The sequence below is a fragment of the Epinephelus fuscoguttatus genome, linkage group LG9 (assembly GCF_011397635.1).
Source record: "Epinephelus fuscoguttatus linkage group LG9, E.fuscoguttatus.final_Chr_v1".
Lineage (NCBI taxonomy): Eukaryota > Metazoa > Chordata > Actinopteri > Perciformes > Serranidae > Epinephelus > Epinephelus fuscoguttatus.
Window position 1 is genome coordinate 15,683,712 of NC_064760.1, and position 23,907 is coordinate 15,707,618.

At 41.9% G+C, this 23,907-nt stretch overlaps 1 protein-coding gene across 3 annotated transcripts in view; it reads left to right on the forward strand.

The window, feature by feature from the left end:
• Nucleotides 1–23,907, forward strand: part of wu:fb13g09 (ATP-binding cassette sub-family C member 5) — a 60,397-nt gene that overhangs the window by 6,984 nt on the left and 29,506 nt on the right. For 2 of the 3 annotated variants that reach the window (XM_049585900.1, XM_049585901.1), the window contains exons 2-4: nucleotides 15,086–15,274; nucleotides 15,765–15,920; nucleotides 23,145–23,292. In XM_049585900.1, the coding sequence (XP_049441857.1) occupies nucleotides 15,096–15,274; nucleotides 15,765–15,920; nucleotides 23,145–23,292 (483 nt within the window). In that variant the 5' untranslated portion in view covers nucleotides 15,086–15,095. Of the gene's footprint in view, nucleotides 1–11,319; nucleotides 11,631–15,085; nucleotides 15,275–15,764; nucleotides 15,921–23,144; nucleotides 23,293–23,907 lie in introns of those variants that run through there. The other variant, XM_049585899.1, reaches the window with a different exon arrangement.

Genomic DNA, 23,907 nt, shown 5'->3' on the forward strand with positions numbered 1-23,907 from the left:
AAATGTAGCGGTGAAAGGACCGTGTCGCATACTGGAGACCACACTGTATAAATTTCAGGTGTCAGGAGCTTTAGACTGAGAAATCATTTCCACCTTAGAGCCACTGGAAAAAAAACTGCACATAGATAGCTCTTTATGAGAACATGTCCACAGCAGTGTAAACTTCCAACACAAAATGTCACACAAAATATATGCTAGAATCTGATACAGCATAATACACCTACAATGATCTAAATGCAGCAGGGAGTAAAAAGAAACCTTATATTACCTGCCCCATTTCTCAACACTAGTAACATTAATGATCTACCACATGTGGTCCGCTATTGCTTTCAAAGAGCAACTCACAGGTTGAATGTCATACTAAATTTATTCTTAAAGGTCTAGTGTGTAGGATTTAGTGGCATCTAGTGGCGAGGTTACAGATGCAAGTGCCTTAAACCTATCCTGTGTGCCAAGCATTCAGGAGAACTACAGTGGCTGAGATGTACTCAATTGGCCATATCTAGAGCAGTGTTTGATTAGTCCATTTTGGGCTACTGTAGAAACAACATGGCAGACTCTGTGGGAGAGGACACACTCTGTATATAAACGGCTGATTCCAAGGTAACAAGAACATGATCCACTCATCATCACCATTATCAAGACCCTTGCTGACTTCAGTAGGCTCTGCACAGTTGTGTTGGCTTCCCCCAGTGTGTACTCCTGGTTCCAGACGCCCTGCTTGTCAGACATCACCTTCTACCTACTCCCTTACAGTACTGTTGCACACATCTGAACTGTTATCCATTTGTGTGCATTCAGCAGATGCTACTGTCTCACCTGTTCTCTGCTTCGGTGTGCCACACCAGGCACTTTGGACTGAACCCGTGTATTGGAAGGTTCCGAGCCAACAAATTGACGCTCAGGCTGCTCACTCTGTGTTTGTCAAGTGGCTTTATTAAGACTTTTAGAAGCTGTCCTACCTGTCGTGCTGCATCTGGGCTCTAACCCCACCCATGACAAGTTATGAATATTATATTCCATTTTTCCCCCTAAATCCTACACACTGGACCTTTAAAGCAACTTCAAGAAACTTTCATTCTGTGTTGTGTTTGGTGGCCACTGTGGACAAAAGTGGTGTGTTTCCCAGAATGAAGATTGCTTTTCCCCCCCCATGAGCCCCACCCATGGATGGTAAAAGAAAACTGGATACAGTTGGCACATGAAGCCAAAAACAGTGTTTAAAATACCTGGATTCCAGTTTAGGGCTCCGCTAACTTGAATGGGGATGAAATGATTTAATCTCGCAGTTCATCAGGACTTTGCAGATGTTATGAGACAGAAAGGATTCAACCATTTTGTGGCGCTCAAAAAAATGTATCCACTGATTCACGGACATCTCTAATGGGAAAAAGTCTTTTGGGGCTCAATGGCATCACGTGACAGACCCGGAGGTTGTTTGGCCACTATGAAAATTGGCTTCAAAGCAATTCCATGTCTTGATCTTGATCTGGCTACCACTGTTGACTGCCTGGTGCATGTTGGTGATCGTACCCATGATCACAGAAAGCTTATCGGTTCTTGCTTTGCTCAACAAGTGCAGCTAATGTTAGCTACATTCAACTAACAGTAGCCAAAATGGTAGCTAGCTTTGTTTTAGCCACTAACATAATGCAAAACCATGTCTGCAATATATTTTATACATGAAATAGCCATATGACATACCTGACTTGGAGGAAGAGGGTCCGTTCAGGGTCGATTTTGAACCATTTAGAATCCCAATATTCTCTCCATCTTTTAAACAACTGACTAAGGTTGGCTTATGTTTTTGCCCACACCTTATGACTGTCCATGTTAGCTTCTTTTACTGTTTGCTGATGCCCCAGTATCAAACATAACCACAAAATCTTTTTTTTAAAAGATATTTTTTGGGCATTTTTAGCCTTTATTTGAAAGGACAGACAAGCGTGAAGGGGGGGGAGAGAGAGAGGGAGTGTCAAACCTGGGCCGCTGCGGCAACAGCCTTGTACACGGGGCGCCTGCTCTACCACTAAGCCACCGACTCCCCACATAACCACAAAATCTAACGTCAAAAATAAAAGTCTCTGAAGATGATTCTCCTCTCCCATCACAACCAGCTGGTGTTTTGTTCCTGCTTTTCTTTAGTCCAAATCTCATTTTCACTTAGGCGTCCCAAGATAATTTGACTGCAGTATTTTCACTTCCTCTATTCTCACATTTACATACATCATGTGCTTCAGCAGACTTCACAAGATTAGGTCCAACATCAACAAAAGCGCCGGAGTTATTCTTAATCACAGTATTAAGAATTTTCCATGCAGCCTTAATGTTATTTTTATTTTCCTTCAACTTTTTATTGAGATATTTATTCTTAGCTTGTCTCATTATGACTGTCATCTTATTTTTATATGTCTTGTTTTTCATTTCAGTCTACTTACTTCTATATTTCATGAAGATACCTGTATTTTTTTTCTAACAGGCTTTTTGCAACTTTTTTGTTATCACATACTATTAGAGACCATTCTTGTCAGACAGTGATGTGTTTATTCACCTCTTCATATGCTCTGTCTCCAATCATTTTTTACTTTTTTTATTGCCTCATCTGTTCTTAACCAAACAACTTCAGGTCTTTTTACTTCCTCATAGTTTGGCAGTCATCACTTGTGTCATTTATTAGCACTCGCCACCACATTTCCTATGATACCGGTAGAGAAGAAGAAGTTTTGTGACCGTACTGTGCTCCAGACTCAACTATAGCCTGGCAGTTATCATAAATGTCCCAGGAGGTTGATAGCGAAGTCTAGATCCGGAGCATTGATTGCAGAAGTCCAGCAAATTTCCCAGCTCAGTAAAGTGAGACCCCTGTCGATGATTTTCTTCACCATTTCACATTTTGCTGTTTTTCAGTCTGTCAGCGGTGCAGAGAAGGCTGCCAGCAAGATTGCATCACTGTATTAAGTCATAGGAAATACAGATACTGCAAGTAAAGTCGAGGCAGAGTCTATAAACTGTCGAAATGCTCGTTATATTTGCTGACAGCACAGCAGCTGTGCTAGAGCGGCTGGATGTAACTTAATTAGCCGTGTGTCTCTCTTATCAAACCTGTTTAAACAAAATCCTATGCATTGTTGTACTGATAAGAGTTTTCTTTGAAAATATACTTAGTTTTATTTAATTAGGCCTAAAGTAGGGACACATCCTCAGCAGGTTTGTGCATGGCAGACAGTTTGTGACACTTAAAGAGACAGTTCACCCCCAAATCAAAAATACATATTTTTCTTCTTAGCTGTTGTACTATTTATTGATCTGGATTGTTTTGGTGTGAGATGTGGGGTGATGGGGATATCAGCAGTAGAGATGTCTGCCTTCTCTCCTATATAATGGAACTAGATGGCACTCTGCTTGTGATGCTCAAAGCACCAGAAAATACACACAAAAAATCCAACAGCAATGTCTCCTTCCAGAAATAATGACCTGTTCACTCAAGATAATCCACAGACCTTGTTGTGAGCAGTTTCTTTCGACCAAACCACACTCACCAGTTGTATCACTGTGCAGAAGGAAGCATGCATCTACGACGAGAGGCTCGTGCTCTTAACAGCGTAAGTTGTTAAGCGTAAGTTGTAGTGCTAGGTGAGCAGTAGATGTACACTTCTGTCTGTGCGATGGGCCTGGTCTCACTTCGAAGTCATCAAAATCCAGCGCTTGGGCAGTGACTTGTGGCATCAGGAACCAACGGAAAAAGATGTCCTTTAATGTCGACATGATACACGGCCAGTTACCGTTTTAGTTTAATGGCGCCCAGAGGCATCAGGGGAAAACATGATGGGACAAGGATGAAAGTTAAGGCGGCTAAAGTCTTATTGAGGCGGGCCAGAGGGGCATTGGATGGGTCCAACAACCACCGACCTTCCCTGCCAAGAGAGTGGTGTTTGCGTCCCGTAACATTCTACATCCTTTTGTCGCCTAAACCTAACCGTGTTTTTGTCGCCTAAACCTAACCGTGTTTTTGTTGTCTAAACCTAACCACATGCTTTTGTTGCCTAAACCCAACCTTGTGTGTTTGTTGTTGAAGGGAAAAAAAATGTCAGTTTGTGATATAGACTTTATTTGAGTGTTACATTTCCTGTGAAAACGGCAGTCATCTTCTTGGTGTAACGCTATAGTGCCTGTTTGCGTCAATGTAGCGAGTATGACAGTTGGTTAATTAACAGTTGTATTTTACTGTTACAAGTCCCAGTGATGTTGTACTCTATATCAGCACTCATGGAATGCCTCTCGTCCAGTCAAATTACTCGGTTGGAACTAACTGTTGTATAATGTGCCACACCAGGCACTTTGGACTGAACCTGTGTATTGGAAGGTTCTGAGCCAACAAATTGACGCTCAGGCTGCTCACTCTGTGTTTGTCAAGTGGCTTTATTAAGACTTTTAGAAGCTGTCCTACCTGTCGTGCTGCATCTGGGCTCTAACCCCACCCATGATAAGTTATGAATATTATATTCCATTTTTCCCCCTAAATCCTGCACACTGGACCTTTAAAGCAACTTCAAGGAACTTTCATTCTGTGTTGTGTTTGGTGGCCACTGTGGACAAAAGTGGTAGTGTTTCCCAGAATGAAGATTGCTCCCCCCCCCCATGAGCCCCACCCATGGATGGTAAAAGAAAACTGGATATAGTTGGCACATGAAGCCAAAAACAGTGTTTTTAAATACCTGGATTCCAGTTTAGGGCTCCGCTAACTTGAATGGGGATGAAATGATTTAATCTCGCAGCTCATCAGGACTTTCCAAATGTTATCCAACCGAATGGATCCAACCATTTTGTGGGGGCTGTGACGTTCAAAAAAATGTATCCACTGATTCACAGACATCTCTAATGGGAAAAAGGCCCAGTGGCCCAATGGCATCTGACTTGGTGTCATCCCCAGGTCAGTGTGACTTGACACGGTGTCCCAGAATGTCAACAACTAATGCACCCAGGGTACCTTGCACTCCATGTGTTGAGGTGGAAAGTCCATGACCAAAATGTCAATATGTGACGAGGTCGGAGTGAGAGTGTGTTGGCGCTATGATTCGTCTGGCAGGTGTAGTTCAGTAGAAAGAAAACAGTTTCTACATGAAACTGCTCACAATAAGGTCTGTGTATTATCTTCAGTAGTCAGGTCATGATTTCTGGAAAGAGACATTGCTGTTGAGTTTTTCAAGCTGAGCGCCATCTAGTTCCATTATACTGGAGGAGTGGCAGACATCTCTTCAGCCGATATCTCCAACACTCTGCAACTCAAACCAAAACATTGTAGACTGATGAATAGGACCACAGGTAAAGGGAAAAATGTGTATTTTTGATTTTGGGGTGGACTGTCCCTTTAATTTAATGCTAAAGGAGTCTGAAAACATTCAGAAATACTGGTAAATTGCAAACATGCCCACACTGGCGTGATATTTAATTATGTTGTCCCCAATAGATGTTGCACATCTGAAAGGAGTGTTATTTGCTATGAAAGTGATGTTAACAGCAGGAAATCTAAATTAAACTACAAGCTGTTGATGTGAATCAGAGTTTCAGCTGCTTTTTCATTATAGTATATACACACGGGGAAATGTAGCTCACCCTCTGCAGAGGTGGGACAGTTTTCATTCCCCGTGTACATACACAGTCTAGACAGATGCTCTGCTGCCACTCAGTGATGGTTCTTCCTGATAAGAGCTATCAGACATGTCCATTTACATCCTGATTGGATGGAATTGAGTCTGTGTGTGTGTGTGTGTGTGTGTGTGTGTGTGTGTGTGACGTCAGTTCTTTGTTTCAAGAATTCATTCTGGGATCATCTCTCAGCATCACCATCAGTCAACACTTTGGCCTGTAACTTTCTTACTTTAACTTTCCTGAGGTCTGTTTTTTCCTAAGTTTAGTTTGGTAAATCAACCTGACCATCATTTTTATGCATTTTAAAGCCTGTCTTCACTTTTCAACAAAATGAAATCAATCATCCCAGATAGGAGGCATATTTTGGGGTGATCCAATTGAAAGTAATTTGGCACTTAAGAGGGAGAAAGAGTCTGTTTCTCTGCGTTATTTTGCCCAATTATGATCAAAACAGCTCAAGAAGTAAACAAGTCATCACTGTATGAACACTTGCAACAAAACCCTCTAGGGCCACCATCATGCCAGTGTTGATCAAAGACCCATTTAAAGTTTTTTTTAGCTACACACTTTGGTTAAATTGAACAATCTGTGCTGCGCCAGTGTTTCTCCAAACTCATAATTTGGCCTGAAATTCTGGACTCTTATGTTCCATGAAACAATCTGTCTGTCTTATGTTTTGTTCAGAATCTAATCAAGTGAATATTGAAGTGAGTTAGTCAAAGTTTGGAAGACGTTTGCAGAGGGGAAGTTACTCCACTCTTCAAAGATTTTTTTGCTGTAAAACAACGACTTGGTGGACAGAATTGACATGTTTCCCTCCCAATTATACTATTTTTATGAGTTTAAAATGTTCAGAACACACACAGTGATCTTGATGTGATATGTAGAGGACAGGACTGACCACAGGCTCAAATCTATAGTTAAACATTAAAGGTTCAGTATGCTTATCTGGAGAGAGATTGTTGACTGTTGAGTCTCATTCCCAGGTCGCTGAATACCATCGACCTTGGGTGGTAGTTGGACTAAACGACCAAACACAAAGCGTCAGTATACACACATTTCCACCAAACACTTTTAGTATAGTACCTTTGGAACCAAGGGTAATCCTTCAGACATGGTACTCTTAAATGTGGGCGGGGTTGTTGTCAATCACTGCTCCGTCCAGCACTCACTGTATTTCCTCCTTTATTAGTCTGTTTATCGTCCACAGAGCAAGGTGGCACACCGACATTTTCAGAACACAATAGAACAGGTTGGAGTGTTTCTCTTGATGGGATATTTAAAGATATTGAGCTTGTGCATTTAGTTCTTCCAAGGCAAGCTCAGGAGTTTAGTGTTGCTGGAGCCGACATTTTTTCTTCAATTGAGGATTGGGATAGATGCAGTTCACATAATCCAGTCAAAATGTATATATATTTTTAAATGCTTATAGATCCATTCGTTACGAAGACATTGAAATTTAAGATGAGCTGATGGATTTGCGTCGTCAACTTGTACATTGAGTAACATTACAAGTTAACGTTCCACCTTAAAAGTTGCCGGTAGTCGGCCCGGAGAATTATTTTTTTCTCTGACTCCAGCTTCTGCAAGAGGCAGCAAAACATCCTTTCATTTATAGTTACAGTTCACCAATTAAACTCTCCATAGTATGAACAGTGGTTACATGAGCCTCAAAACCAGCCACAACTCAGCCCTGAGCAGACTGACCGTCCTCTGTTGACCAGTCAGCACACTGCAGTGTTCACAGCTCCACCTTTTAGTACCAGATCTGTGTGCTAGATACCCCAAAAGAGGGGGGACCCAAAATGGGGACGATACAGAGCGGTTCCATTGGCACCATCCACAACTTTTCACAGAGGAAACCAAAAAAAAAAGTACCGAACTGAACTGTACCACTCCGTGCTGCTTGATGGAAACAGGGCTTACTTAACAACATGGGAATGAGACTCACCAGTCAATTATCTTTATCCAGCATTATGTACTGCACTTTTAAATCCTAAATGTGACAGTCTATATTCTAAATTGGGAGTGGCAGGTGGATTGTTGTTTTCATAATATCAGATAATCTCATGTCATATGCTCTTGTATTCTTCTAACTCAGGAGGTAGGCAACCTGTGGCTCTGCAGCCACATGCAGCTCTTTAGCCCCTCTCCAGTGGCTCCCTGTGGCTTTGACATAAAAAAAATCATATGGAAATGAATAGCGTTTATTTTTTAAAACATGTCACTGTTGTAGGCCTAAAGAAATTCTTGCATTCTCTAACTGGAAAAATGTATAGCCTTTACCTTCATGATAAGACTCACATATGTTTTGCAGCTCCAGACAGATTTAATTCTTAAAATTTTTTGGTCAAAAATGTCTCTTTTGATAGTCAAGGTTGCTGGTCTAACCATTTCATGCAAAGTTATATTTCTTTTGTTGTACTTTTTTAAAGGTTTGCCACTACAAGGTCTCCCTTAATACATAGAAATCCAGCGGGTTCCTGTGGTTAGCTGTAATGAGACTAGAAAGGGATCATATGAATTCTCTGCATATTTTGGAGAGAAGGAGACAAAGCACATATGGTATCAGTTAAGAAAGACATTTCATACTAACATTTTTTTAATACAACATATTTTAAGAGGTCTACGGGGCATTATGTCATCCGAAAGATATACGTTTTTTTCACATTAACTGTGAAGAGAAAGTAAATGTAAGCAGGTGGAAACTTCTGTCACGGGATCCTGTGGGAAAAACTTCCACCCAAACCTCAGACGCAGTGTGGAAGACAAACTGAGAGCTCATTCATTTGTTTGTTCATTGTAGCTGCACATTACATTTTTATCAGTATTTCTATATTGTTGTTGTGGTGCCGACCCTGAGACTCCTAACATTTATGATAATTGGTCTCGTTGATGAATCACAATGCAAGCATTTGGAAAAGATTATGAGTTTTGTATCACAGTGAGTGAATAACTAAAACATTCCTGCAGTTCCATCAGGATCATTTCCTGCAGACCATCTAACTGTGACTTAGACTGTAACAAAGACAGGAGCCTATATCTCCACATTCTTCTCTCCAACAATGGGAAACTGCTCAAGGTGTAAACAGGCCTCATTTTACATGTGTGCAGTGTACAAAGCTAGATGCATTTTGCCTGTTGCTAAGTTACAGCTGTATTGTTGTTTTGGATTAGCTTTGTGTCCGTTGCTGTTGTGTTGTGCACGGCTGAGGCTTACAGTATAAATTGCCATTGCTTGACTGCTTTGGCCCATTAGGAGGTCTCAGTGTAGCTGTTATTTGTATAGCAAGTTGAGCTTAAGGTCTTTATCATTTACGTGAGGACATCCTCAAGTCACTGTAGAGTGGGTTTACTATTTATTTGGCGGATTTTTCTTCAGTCTGACTCCTCCGTGTTATTGTCAACAGAGTAAACAAAGCATGGTTAGGATGCTGAAATGCTCCCAGCCAGTGACAGCATTTTTATTAGCGCCAGCAGCACAGCTTGATAATTCCAGGCTATCACAACATCTGACGCCCCTCTCCGTATGCTTCACTGTTTGCTTTTCTTTTTGTTTATGGGCTTAAAAAAGGTTTAAACCCTGTCCTCTGTGGGATAAACTGAACCATTTGGGATTTGATTGATGTGATAAAACTTGGAAGTTGTGATAAATTATTTTCCAAATGTGTTTCATTGGATGTAAACATGAGTGCAGTGGGTAAAAGAGTGACGGAGGTTCCGTAATCGTATGTGAACAGAGGTACATTTATCAGAATATAACGGAATATACGATATATCCATTAAGGTTACCTGACTTTTAGACCGCCATGTGCATGGATTGGAGCCCTGTTAATTTAACATAAAAGCAAACAAACTTACACATATCTAAATTTCACTATTTGATTTTTACTTTTACTTGACACCGGTGCTGCAGCTGATATTAAGTCTCAATACTGTGGCAACTGAAAATCAAAATATATTCAATTTTTAGTGATGCAAAAGAAAGAAACATACCTCTACACATGTCAGGGTTCCCACGGGTCCTGGAAATACTTGAACGTTTGTGAATTTGAGGAAAAAATGAAGGCACGAAAATGACACAAATACCCATGAGTCATTGAGAGTGCTTGAATTTATATATTTTGTATTTTGTGCAAGAATAAAAATTCTCTTTCTCTATCGCTCAGCTTACACAATGCAGTGTTTTTCTTTTCTGTGTTATAGGCGGTAGTTGTCGTCACTGTGACACGGCACAGCTAAGAAGTGTCGACACATTCAATCCTCTGTCTCCTTTAATTCTTCGTGGCACAGATTCAACAAGGTGCTGGAAAAATTCCTCAGAGACTTTGGTCCATATTGACATGATGACATCACACAGTTGCTGCAGATTTGTCAGCTGCACATCCATGATGTGAAGCTCCCGTTCCACCACATCCCAAAGGTGCTCTATTGGACTGAGATCTGGTGACTGTGGAGGCCATTGGAGTACAGTGAACTCACTGTCATGTTCAAGAAACCAGTTTGAGATGATTTGAGCTTTGTGACATGGTGCGTTATCCTGCTGGAAGTAGCCATCAGAAGATGGGTACACTGTGGTCATAAAGGGATGGACACGGTCAGCAACAATACTCAGGTAGGCTGTGGTGTTTAAACCATGCTCAGTTGGTACTAAGGGGCCCAAAGTGTGCCAAGAAAATATCCCCCACACCATTACACCACCACCAGCAGCCTGAACTGTTGATACAAGGCAGGATGGATCCATGCTTTCATGTTGTTTACACCAAACTCTGACCCTACCATCTGAATGTGGCAGCAGAAATCCAGACTCATCAGACCAGGCAACGTTTTTCCAATCTTCTATTGTCCAGTTTTGGTGAGCCTGTGTGAATTGTAGCCTCAGTTTCCTGTTGTTAGCTGACAGGAGTGGCACCTGGTGTGGTCTTCTGCTGCTGTAGCCCATCTGCTTCAAGGTTGGACGTGTTGTTGGTTCAGAGATGGTCTTCTGCAGACCTTGGTTGTAACCAGTGGTTATTTGAGTTACTGTTGCCTTTCTATCATCTTGAACCAGTCTGGCCGTTCTCCTCTGACCTCTGGCATCAACAAGGCATTTTCACCCCAAAAACTGGCGCTCACCCTAAACCCTAGAGATTGTTGTGTGTGAAAATCCCAGTAGATCAGCGGTTTCTGAAATACTCAGACCAGCCCGTCTGACACCAACAACCATGCCACGTTCAAAGTCACTTAAGTCACCTTTCTTCCCCATTCTGATGCTCGGTTTGACCATGTCTACATGCGTAAATGCTTTGAGTTGCTGCCATGTGATTAGCTGATTGGCTATTTGTGTCAAGGAGCAGTTCAATAGGTGTACCTAATAAAGTGGCCGGTGAATGTATGTGGTGTATTGACTCATTAAACAAGCTTTCAAAGGATAGAAAAATTCTTTGTCCTCCATCAAGTGCTTCTCCCTGTCATCCATGCGTGAGTAAAGACACCCTAATTATATATGTACTGTCTCTGAGAGGCTGGCCAATCAGACTGCAGTGCGAGCCGGACTCTGACGTAAACCCGCCCCTCCCCCAGCCTCTAGCGTGCACTTCCTCGTCATAGTTCCCGTTACTACGGTGACTGTTGAGCACCGTCACCGGTTGGCGGAGCTGCTATGACATCAGAGGTGATATCGGGAATTCCTCTCCCTGTAGGGCTCCGTGTGACGGCGGAGCGGAGCCTCTCAGACACCGCTGGGAGGAAGCAGCACGTACGGTATACACGTGAGGCGTCAAGTTTCACGTTTGTACGCTTCCTGCCCGTGTTTTCATCTGAGCCCCGGTCCGCTGCGGGAGGAGATGTGTCTGTGAGGGCTGTGGCAAAACAAGTTCATGAGAGAGAAGTTAGGGAGAGAGACAACATGGTCAGCTGCATCTTCATCTGCGTTTCCTGCTCATAAACAGTGTGAGAGCTGTGACTGCTGCTGAGGTGACCCGAGCAAGGCCGACTGCAATGTAAGTGTGTGTGAATGGAAGCTCAGCTGAAGATAATGAGTTACACTGATCGGAAATTAGAGGTGATGTTAATGAAGAAGAATTACCCAAACTATCAGGCAATATATCTCAGCAAGTAGTTTGGAAACTTGGGCAAAAGATGTCCCTTAAAGTTGAGTGTTGGTTTTAAAACCACCTTAAGGACAGAAATGAATTGAGAGTGGGAGATCAAAGTGTCTTATGTTCAGTGACCCTCTCAAAACTGGTCTGTTTGCAGAGACAGCATTGATTATCTTTTATCTTGAATCTGTGGAAACACTGATGGGGAAACAAAACAGCCATATGTTGACATTAATTTAAGTTTACCTCCACTGACATGGGTCTTTACTTATTAACTCCATCTGCCCTAAATTCTAGTCTTACTTTTTCATGTATTTGTCCAGTATCAGTTGCTGTATATGTTTTTTTTCTGTGGATTTTGCGTCCCTCATTTGCCCGATGAAAGTGGCCTGCAGTGTTTAGAAAAATCTAGTTCTTCACATGAAAATGTTTCATCTTAAAGTGTGGTTATGTGTGGTTATTTGTGCGCCAATTTCTGATCCAAGTAACTATGCACAAGCTGATTTTGAGCTGAAAATGCTGTTTTTATGTTCGGATAAAATACTAATTCTGTTGCAAATGCCAGCAAGAATCTATGTGATTATGTGTACACTGAAAAAAAAGATAATTTAGTGTGACTTTGTTCCTCTTTAAAAGACAAATCTGGTGATACTTAATCAACAATTGTAAAGACCAAACCCACACCATTGCATGCACGCCTGAATTAAGTTGTATGCACTTTGCTGAATGGGTTTAAACCTGACCAACAAGTTCTTGGCTGCAATGAATGCATACAAGCAGTCTTTATCTAAAGCTCTGAAAAGTTCACAGCCATATGACTAACTTCACATGATATAGGAAACACAAAACACCTTTTCATGCCTCTCTCTCAGCCTCAGGCTTGTGTGCCCATCACACTTTCACACACACAGTGACTATTTGTTGTGCATTTCTCAGTACAAGTCATTGATTCAGTTTCTGTTTGTGCCCCGACTCGACTGTGTGTATTCAATCCCGTCATTGACCACGTTCTCTGGACAGTCAATCTTCACCTCGCACCGACACCCGAGTCTGGCTGACCTTGTCACGGGGCTTTGCCATAGAAGGGATCAGTGACAGTGTACGGACACACTGGCAGCTCAGATGTCTGCTCGCTGAGCTCCTGGGGCTGCTGGCAGGTCGTCTTTAAATAGATAAGCACTTTAGTCGTATGCCAGAGAGGGGCCCTGACCTCTGTGCAAGGTGATTTCTCAAGTCTATCTGCGTCTCAGAGGGTGATTCAGCAAAACACTGCTACTCTCTAATAGCTCTCAGGGTTAAAGGGAGAAGGAACAGGAAGATTACTACGCTTCTTTCTTCCCCTTTTCCCGCGGAGAATTTAGCTAAAATGTCAGCTTGGAAAGAAAAAATCTTGAAGCATCTCAGAAGAGAATAAACTGTAGTCAACCATAACAGTATATCACAGAATTTTTCAGTTTTCAGTGGTGCTTAAATGATTAATCGATTAGTTGACTGACAAATAATTGATATTCAATGATTCTAATTACAGAACAATCATTGTTCAGACGGCTAATTCATTGGTTTGCTTGCCTTATATAGCAGTGCAATCAGTATCTTTGAGTTTTAAGATAACCTAACTTGTTATAATTTTTTTTGGCGCTACATAAATAAAATTGACTTGATTTGACTTTTGGACCGTTAGTTGAATAAAACAGTTACCCTAAAACATCAAGTTGAACACTTTGGAAATGCTGATTCCAGTTTTCCCAATTTTCTGACAACTGACAGCCCACATTTAAACTAACTAACAAATAGCAAAATGGATGAGCAATAACTATTGAAAGTTAAACTAAGACCAAAGAGAAATGCTGCGTAATAATCTGAGGAATTTAACTCCCTGGAGGGAGACGAGGTGACAAGTCTGGACATGATCCTAGATTCAGATCCTCAGAGTCCCACATTAACATGGTGACAAAAACACAATTTTTCCACCTCAGAAACATCGCTAAAGTGCGACCATTTCTAAATGAATAAGATGTTGAGAAACTGATTCATGCACTTTCCACTGGCCTCCCAAAAAACACCACTCAGAGACATCAGCTCATTCAGAACTCTGCAACTCAGCTATTAACCAGAATCGAGAGGAGAGCACATCAGGCCAGTCTGAACTGCTCTGCACTGACTTCCTGTTCCATATTAAAGTGATTCTACTGTCCTCCTCCATGTATACAAAGCCCTACATGGGCTGGGGCTGAGCTACATCACTAACCCCCTTGTTAACTACTTGCCTCCAAAAACACTGCAATCATCTGCTGCTGGTTTAGTGGAGGTTCCCAGCAGCAGGCGAAAGAAGATCAGGGATGCACTTACCTATAGATGTCAGGGAAGCTAGCTCGCTAAATATTTTTAAAAGAAAGCTAAAAACATATCTGTTCACCTTAGCCTTTAACTCGCTCTGACTTCCTGACACAGGTCTGAATCTCTTTCTTCTTATGCTTCACGCTGCTGCAACTCTTTAAAATTATATTTGATTTGATGATTTATAGTTTTAAAACTTTATGATTTTCACTCAGTGCTTATACTGCCCGTATTGTAAAGCTGTTTGTGCTGCATTTCTTGTATGACAGGTGCTATATAAATAAAGGTTATTATTATTATTCTTAATAGGGTAATCATCAGAATATTATTACTTAACTTAATTTTTTTCCAAGATGTCAGGCACAATTGTGGCGTACAGCCCAGGTAAATAGAAAAGAAATATAGATGAAACAAAAGGGTGTAAGGAAAAGGGTTACAAATATTAAATTAAATAAGAAAAAAAGATAATTTAAAAAAAATACAATGTGTCTCCTTTCAGTTGTATTATGTTTATGAAATTAGTTTTGATTTTTTTTTTTATTTAATTTGTATTCTTGTTTCATATCTATTAGAGTCCACCCTTCCCTAATGATCTATGTAATCTATTTGGTACTTTTTTGTGACCTGCTTTTGGTGGTGGTGTGTAAGAGAGACACCAATGATGGAACAAATGAGAGAAAGACCTATAAATAATATGAAATTAAATGTATACGTAGATGAAATGTTGTGGGGATTTGGAGGTTTAATTGGAAGATGCAGGGGTTTGGAGGATAATCGCCAAATTAATCAGTTATAATTGTTAGTTGGAGTCCTTGTTTAATCTCTGATGTATTCAAATGTAATCAGATCTCGGAGCACTCTCAGGGGCTAATAATAGTAATAATAAAACTAGACACGTAGGAGTTAGAGGTTTTTATCTGCAGTGAAATGTGCAGGTACCAGAGGGTGAATATCTGTAGTTGTGTATCTGCTGGCTGCTGTCATAAGTCTAAAATGTAGTTTTACTCTTCTCTCCCCAGACCGTCTGCCATGTTCTCTGATGCCCTAGAAGCAGCTGGGCGGGTGGAGGGCCTGCCGCTGTCCTCCCCGCCACCACTACCAGAGCTAGCGGAAGAGGAAGCAGAGGCATCGGCGGAGAGGGGCCCAAAGAGACGAGGCCGCTACCGGAAAAGCCTGCAGCTTTTAAAGCCCTTCAGGATAACACACAAGTAAACAAAATTGTATTTAAGTTCACACGTTGACTCTCTGACAGTGAGCCAGATAAATGCAGACATAAAGACATACAGGCGATGTCTTAGGCTGGCACACAGATACCCATTTAAACACGCGCATAGACACACAGCACATTTGTTGTGTTTGCTGCTCTGTGTGCTGACTGTTAGAGAGTAGCAGGAAGTCATGATAAGGGATGGGAACTTATCCCCCAGCGACAGACAGCCCCATGTTTGAACATACGCCGACTGATAAACCGCCCCTGAACTTTATTTTTTTTCACTGCTCTTTCAGATTTCTGTGAAGAGCGTGCAAATTACTGTTCAAACACTGCAGGCATGATTCACCTTTCATTGACTCTGGCGGGCAAAGGCGCCTCTTCTCTCTCAGCAGCCTCCATGGGCCTGCTCCCCCAACATAGCACCTCTGTGTATGCCTGCACTTTTAGACATCTCACCCATTTCCACGTCTCCTCCTCTATTCCAGGCACCAGCACCCAGTCGATAATGCCGGCCTCTTCTCATTTATGACTCTGCACTGGCTCTCCCCGCTGGCACTGAAGGCCTACAGGGCGTCCAGCTTGTCTATAGATGATGTGTGGGGACTGTCTTGCCATGAAGCGTCTGAGATCAACTGCCAAAGGTGAGGTAACTGTGACACGGCTGAGGTTTGCCTCATGAAAGTGACCTGTTCAGAAAAGTCTTTGATGCTGAAATGTGAGAACGGTTTGTCTAAGTGAGGTTTCTGTTTGTGAGTTGTTGCATATCTCATCCAAGCAGACACATGCAAACTGCATGAGCTTCACATGCCAACAATAATCTAAGTGATTATGTGTAAACTGAAAAAAGAAAAATCAAGTCAGGGTTCCCACAGTTGTGGAAAACCTGGAAAAGTCATGGAATATCACAATCTCATTTTCAAGGCCTGGAAAAGTCATGAAATTAGTAAAAAAAAAAGTCACTGGATATTGTTGTTTGTGCTGAATGTTGCTGAAATTGTTACAGTAAGCTTGCAGGGATAAACTTACATGTAATTTAACATAACGGTGAATTTGTTCTCTCTGAGTTAGCCGCTGACATGACGTAGCTCTAGCATGCGTCAATTTAGGGCTGCACAATATATCGTTTCAGCATCACCACTGCAATGAACAATAGTCGCATTAAAAGAAGACGTGCAGGGTCAACGAAGACAGTTTATTTGGTGCTTGATACAAATGGAAAACTTGCACTGTTCTCATTTTCTATGAGTTATACCAGCCAAGCCTTGCACTTTTAGACGCTATGCGTATGTGTGATGCAAGCGAGACTCTCCTGTGTGTGTGTGTGTGTGTGTGTGTGTGTGTGTGTGTGTGTGTGTGTGTGTGTGTGTGTGTGTGTGTGTGTGTGTAGAAAAATACCGTAACCAGGCCGGCAAGTGCAGCAGACACAGTGAAGTGTATGCATTTCTGAAATGACAATTTTATTATGGTTCTTTGAAAGGAAAAGTTCCTAAAAAAAGTTTTGAAAATGTGTAAGAACCCTGCGAAGTGTGTTATTCCTCCTTAAAGGATAAGGTTGGCTGTACTTCCTTATATCAATACAAATCTCATGTGAAAACCAAATCCCCGCTATCACTTGATTCTACCAACAAGTATTTAACATGTATCCAAAGCCTGAAACAGCTCATTCCTCTTTGCCATAGACTTCCATCATTGTCCAACAACTATTGGAAAAATTACACCAGTTGACATGTTCCTTCATTACCATGAACATTAGGGCTTTGTGGTTTATTTCTAGTCAGTCACATGTACAGTGTTGCTGACATAAATACATGGCAGCTGAGAATAATCTCCAACAAATCCACTCTTTACTCCTGTGTGAGTGATGTTTGTGGGAAAAAAAGTGCACTAGAGTGGAGCAGTTTTTGGTCTTTTCATGCAGTTTCATATTGTACAAACAGCAGACTGTGCAAGGCCTCTTTATTATACACTCAGACACCCAGCTTCAATGAGCACTGTGTGCCAGTTAGTTTGTGTTAACTTGATTTAACTCATCTCTTACTTATTAGACTTGTTAGATCTTTAAATTTGATGCTTTGGTGTGTCCTGGAATAGATTTGAAACCCTTTTTGTTAAGTGGCTTAACCCTTTTGTTGTCCGTGTATTTGAGGTCATTTCATCGTTATGTTTATGTTTATGGTGTAGCTGTGGCTCAGGAGGTAGAGCAGGTTGTCCACTAAGACTGGCAGTTCAATCTCCAGCTCCTGCAGTCTGCATGTTGAAGGATCCTTTGGCGAGACACTGAACCATCAGCATCAGTGCCATCAGTTTGTGAATGTGTGTGAGTGTTTGTACTGACTAGAAGGGACACTTTGTATGGTGTGAATGTGTGTGAGGTGAGGTGAATTTGACAAGTAGTGTAAAAGTACTTTGAGTGGTCTGAAGACTTGCAGGGAACTTTAAAAATGCAAGTCCATTTACTGATGTTATGGTTATAATTGATAATGTAAATAACTTTTTTATTCCTCTGCACTGGAGATAGCTGTAGCCGAGGCATCATGTTTTTGGATTGTCCATCCGTCTGTTCGTCCATCTGTCCTATTCTATTGACACAATCTCAAGAATGGCTTGAGGGAATTTCTTTAAATTTGGCAAAAACGCCCACTTGGACTGATAAATAAGTTGATTAGGATGTGATGGTCAAAGGTCAAGACCTCACAAAACATGTTTTTTCCTATGACTCAAGAATTCATTTGCTAATTGGAGAAGTGATGACATTTTATATCCAAAAAGTCAAAGGTCAGCTTTACTATGACATTGTAAATTCTGCATAAAGCATTTTGCTGGCCATTACTCAGCGTCATATCTCAGGAACAGAAGGGGAGACATTTGGTCAGACACTGAACTGGTGACATTAATCTGCAGTGCCCACCTTAAAGCTGTGCTGACTATACAGATCTTTGTGTTGCTGGGGGGAAGATGTGTGTGAAGTGTCCATGTTTTCACAGACATAGATGTATGACTGGAGCGTGGAGGCATACAACTGTGGAGCGGTAATTCCAGTTTCCACATAGCCTACTTGCTGTATATTTACTGTATGAGTTCCTGTTGTAATTAAGCGTCCTGGCCACTTACTGTCTATATAAGGTATCCCAACTTTCCACTCTGGGTGACTCCCTTATCCAGTCACACTCTGAGGAAGATCCAGTGTGGGCCAAAACTGGACTGTGTTTTGTTAACGAACAAAGGCATTTTAACTGTGCATCCAGGGCTTAATGCTAGTGTGCCTGAAGTAAGCCCAGTGGCTTCTCTTTTTCCCAAAGATTGACATGTTTGACTTCAAGAGCACCTCAAATTCACCTGGAGTTTACTAATTTACAACCATGAGCGCCCTGTACTTTCTCTTTTTGCACATGTGCAATCTACCGATTTGCAATTAATCAAAATACTAATTAAAGTGCAGTGAACCTGGGACTTCTTGGGCCCCTGAGCACTCACCTCATCAAGTCAGTATTACAACAACGTCAGAATGGTGCTGTAATCCTGTAAATCAAGTAGTCATGTTTTGTAATATAAACACACATTATAGTCCCGTTTCCACCAAACACTTGCGGTATGGTACCTTGGAGCCAATGGTAACCCTTCAGAAATGGTACCTAGACCCAAGGTCTGTTTAGTGTTTCCACCACAAACAGTACTCCTCTATGTGGGCAGGGTTGTTGTCACTCACTGCTTGAGGATCCACTTGTTACCAAAAGTCTGTGTCATCTAAGAGAGACAAGTAATGTTCCACCTTTAAAGTTGCTGGCAGTCGGCCATGTGAATTATTTTTCCTTGACTCTAGCTGTTGCTAGAGGCAGCAAAACATCCTGTCATTTTATAGTTACAGTTACTAATAAAACTCTCCACAGTATGAACAGTGGTTACATGAGCCTCAAAACCAGCCACAACTCAGCCCTGAGCAGAGTGAGCGTCTGTTATTGACCAATCAACAGACTGCAGTGTTCACAGCTCCACCTTTTAGTACCACATCTGTGTGCTAGGTACCCCAACAGAGGGGGGACCAAAAATGGGGACGGTATGGAATGGTTCCATTGGTACCATCTACAACTTTTCACAGTGGAAACAGAAAGAAAGTATACCGAAATGAACTGTACCATACTCGGTGGAAACGGGGCTTATGACACACAGAATGATCCTCTTAGGTGGAAAAGTCATATTTTTTGTTTCAAGCACTCAGTGGAGCTTATTGTATTCAGGTAACTTGATCTCCGTCACACTGCTTTGCTCTCACACTGTGGGGATTGTTTTCTTTTTTGAACAAATATTAGGCCTTCTTTGCTCTCCCTGCCCTAACTGTCAGCAGGTTCAAACCCCCCCTCTCTGTATCAATACTCCCTCCCGTGTCAACAACTGTGCAGGGTTGCGTGTGTTTGTTTACTCTGTGCAGTGCGTCTTAATTGATGAACATCCACTCTGTCTTTACCAATACAGGAACACTGTGCTGTGCAGGGTGGCTGCTAAGAATAGCAGGGATTAGAGATTACGGTGAGAGTTAGTGCCCGACTTGGGTTGTTATGTCATTAACTCCTCCACCTGTGATGCACTGACTCTCCCTGTCACATTCATTAGCTGTCATTGACTGGAGCCAGGCTGGAGCAGACCATGAGATAGCAGTCTCTGTCTGCCTGCCAAACCACCACCAGAGAAACGCCCTGTAGTAGAGCACTAATTATATGAATGAACAATAAAGTCTCACAATGAGCTTATTAGTGGACATTCAGTGTTTGCTACTCACTGAAAAGAAAACCAATGCTTTTTCCATTACTCACATGCTGCCGAGTCATGGTTACTTGGCAGTATAGTGGAGGGTGACTATTTGAGGAAGTTCACTCTTGTATCTGGTGACAACGGTGTGGGTTGTTAACGACCAGTTCTGTTAAAAGGCTCTGGCTCACGGCCTGGAGGTTTAGTGCTGCTTCTGCTTTGTGTGTGCTAAAGAGCACATGAAAGGGGCTAGGCAAAGGAGCACAAAGCTATCACATTGGCACGGGTGGGCGTCGGTGTGCTTTAGAGTCACTGGAGACGGCAGGTCTTTATTTTGTGTTTACATAGCAAGAACAGTTACGCAACCCCTCGATGCAAAGCAGAGATGATGGCTTGAGGAGGGGGGATGGGAAAAAGCACCCTGGGAGAGTTGACACTTGTTGGTGCTCAGTGAGGTGCGAACCTTGAACGCGATGTCCCGGCCAACACACTCTCGAAACATCAGCTTCGCCTGCCATCTGGCAAACTGAGACGATGGCTGTTAGGAACATTTCAGCCATGTTTGAAAGAAAATTGTTCCTTCTTTGGATCTCACACTGTTGCTCGGGTGCTTTCATTTTCATTTAGGTGTGACCACGCACACACTTAAAGATCTGCAAGTGTACTGTGGAGTTTTTAAATCTTAGAATTTATGTTATACACGATGCAGGCTAATACAGACGACTTTGGGTATGAAGTGTATTAATACACTGAAGGGAAATTTAGATGCAAACACCTTTGTTTTTGCCCCCATTTTTCACAGGTTTAGTTGAAGATCTAAGACTTTTTATGCACACAAAAGACTGCACAAAATTCCATCTTCGTGAGCACGTCTCTTTTTGAGGGATAACCCAACATGCTGTGTGATCAAACAACACAATGCCACAGAGGTCACAAGTTTTGAGGGAGTGTGCCATTCACATGTTTAGGAATGTCCACCACAGCTGTTACTCTTGACCTGAATGTTCATAAGCCGTCTTCAATGTTATCTCCATGAATTTGGTCACACATCCAACGTACAGGTGAATATGCTGGATGTGGAGGTCCTGAGCTCCACATCCAGCATATTCACCTGTACGATCATCTTAGACCAGCCACCCTGATAGCTGATGTCTTGACCTGACAGCAGTTCTCCATCCTAACCAACCTGTATGGGCAGCTGCTCAGCTTCAATGGCGTCTGGCACTTCAGAGAAGGCCTGCATACTCACCAAACATGTCACTGGTTTAGCCTGTTTTGGATGCCCTGGATTGGCGTGTTACAGTTCCTGCCAATATCCAGCAACTTCACAAAGACATTGAAGAGAGCCACAATCAACAACCTGATCAACTCTGTTACCCTTTTTCCATTGTCACTCTTGGCCACGCCAAGTAACTATCAGCCATATTAGAAGTTGTGTCAAGTTTCTCTTTGAAAACTAAACATTTCCTTATTTTGCTGCTTCACAATCAAAGTTTGTACATAACAGAATAACCGGGTACTATATAACTAAATTAGTGGAACTTTGTCAGCAGCTTCTCTTCAAAAAAATCAAGTCTAATGATATAGAAGGGAGCAAAGTAAAAGCAGAAACAGCCACAGTGAGGTGCTGATGAAGAGCTGCAGACAACAAGCTCTTACTGCACCTCTGCAAACAGCTCACCTCCAACAGGTAAACTTCTTTTACCTGCCCTGCTGTGGAAAAACACATGCAGTAAAAATAACAGCAGCCATGGATCAGCACTCTGCTTTCAAACGTCATCACTCAAGACAAGCCATCATCAGTTTAAGACACAACAAAGAAGATAGCCCTGCTGTGCTGGGCTGACGGCCCAAGCCAAGCCAAGCCAAGCCAGTCTAGTCCATGCCTGTCGAAAAGGTGTATATGTGAAGGAGAAGTGTTGCACGGTGTGAGGCAAATGGTGTCACAGCAGTTACTGACTGATTCTTTGGGGTGTCTGTGACCAAAAATACATTTCTGTATTATTAATAATGTGAAATCCTATTTTTTTTCCCAGGATAAAACTGCACATTTCATCCCAATGCACACCTGTGTAGTAATGATGCTGTTTAGTCAGTATCTTGATGTGCCACACATCTCAGATCTTTAATTTAAAGCCGTGAAAATGGGAGCAAAAACAAAAGTGTTGCTTTTAAATTTTTGTTCAGTGTATTAACCATTATTATATGTAGGTACATGTTAATTTGAGAGTGTACCTTTATTGCTGCTCTTTCAGTACATTGTTCACCGGTCCTTGCCTGGTCCGCTGACAGGATTTAGCAACACCAAAATGTATGACTCTCGTAGAAGGCTCATTACCAGTGGCTCAAGCTGTGCTCTGTGCAGCTATCGGCTTGCAAATAATTGTAATTTCTTAGATTCAACGCCATTTGACTTCAAGTAGTAATTATCAGGCTGTGTGAGAGTCTAGTTGGTTTAATGTTCTGTCGATCTCTGATACGTTTTTAATAAAGTCATTAGTGCGTAAATTACTTTCTGCAGCTGCTCCGCTGCTGCTTTATAGAGTCATTAGCAATGATGCATTTGGCCAACAAGATACTTTACCCTCTTCAAGGGGCATTATACAGCAATAAAAGCACATTAGCACATCTTTGGTAACATGTTTGGTAGTACCTGTCTCAGTCTAATTATGTGGTGCATCATGCATGATTGTGTACCGTAGGTCACCTTTACGTTATTATCAGCCAAGCTGCCTTAATTTTTCTTTTGTGATTTTCAACGGCCATGATTGCCTGCCAGACTGTTTGTATCCCCCATTGTGCCTCCGGGCAGTCTGATAAATTGGAAGCACATCTCTACAGCTTTTAATCAATGTAATTTAAAGAAAAATAACAGTACAAAAGTATTTTTATTCACTTATGATAATTTTACCCTTCAAAAATGCCAGCTTTTACATACAGTTAATTGGTACCATAAAGCCACTTTGCATAGCATTTATGTGCAAAGTAGAGAAATTATTTTGACCAATTGTTGAGAGTCATCATTCAGTAACTGGAATTCAGTAACAATGTAATGAGGTTTGGTCAAGCTGTGAGGTTTTTTTTAGCTTGTCATCATTTTGTGCTCCTGCCCTCTGTTCCAGGCTCGAAGCTCTGTGGCACGACGAGCTGAAAAGACGAGGGCGAGAGGGGGCATCCCTGACAAGAGTCTTCTGGAGGTTCTGCCAAACCCGCATGCTGGTGGCCATCTTCTCCCTCCTCCTCACAATGGTGGCAGGCTTCGTCGGGCCCGTGAGTACCGTCCAAATCCTCCTTTCCCCCTATATTCCACTGATTATGCCTTTCAGCATGGTCGCTGGCTTGGAGTCCCAAGGCCGGGTGTATTTTCTGAAAATCGCTTTATCCTGTTTCACGCTGGTGTGGAAATTGAAATGAAAACATACTGGGAGATTACAAAGCCTTAGATAGTGACACCCATATTAATGTCGTAGATTAGCTGGTTTGTACCCGGTCACGCTTCGGTGCCACGCTTCAAAAAAACGCCCATAGATGAGCCTTAGACAACAGAGAGATTCAAAGTGCAGATATTTATAAACGCTCCTTATCAGAAATTTTGAATAATCACCTCAAACTAAAAGGTAATTATGATTGGAATTCCCAGATTTGAATATAGCCGCCCCATTGTTCCTCGTGCTCTAAGCTGTTTATTTTGATGTCACATTATGCACACGCTATGTGCTTGCTACTACCCGCAACTAATAGTATTAACTGGATTTAGTTCTTGCACAATGATGCATGTGTCTCACATTCCTGTCTGATTTATTCAGTGCACTTGCTGACGCATATGTGTTGTGCCTCACAAAATGTTGTTGGTCCTCTCATGTCTTCTCATATCGGCCTTTAAAT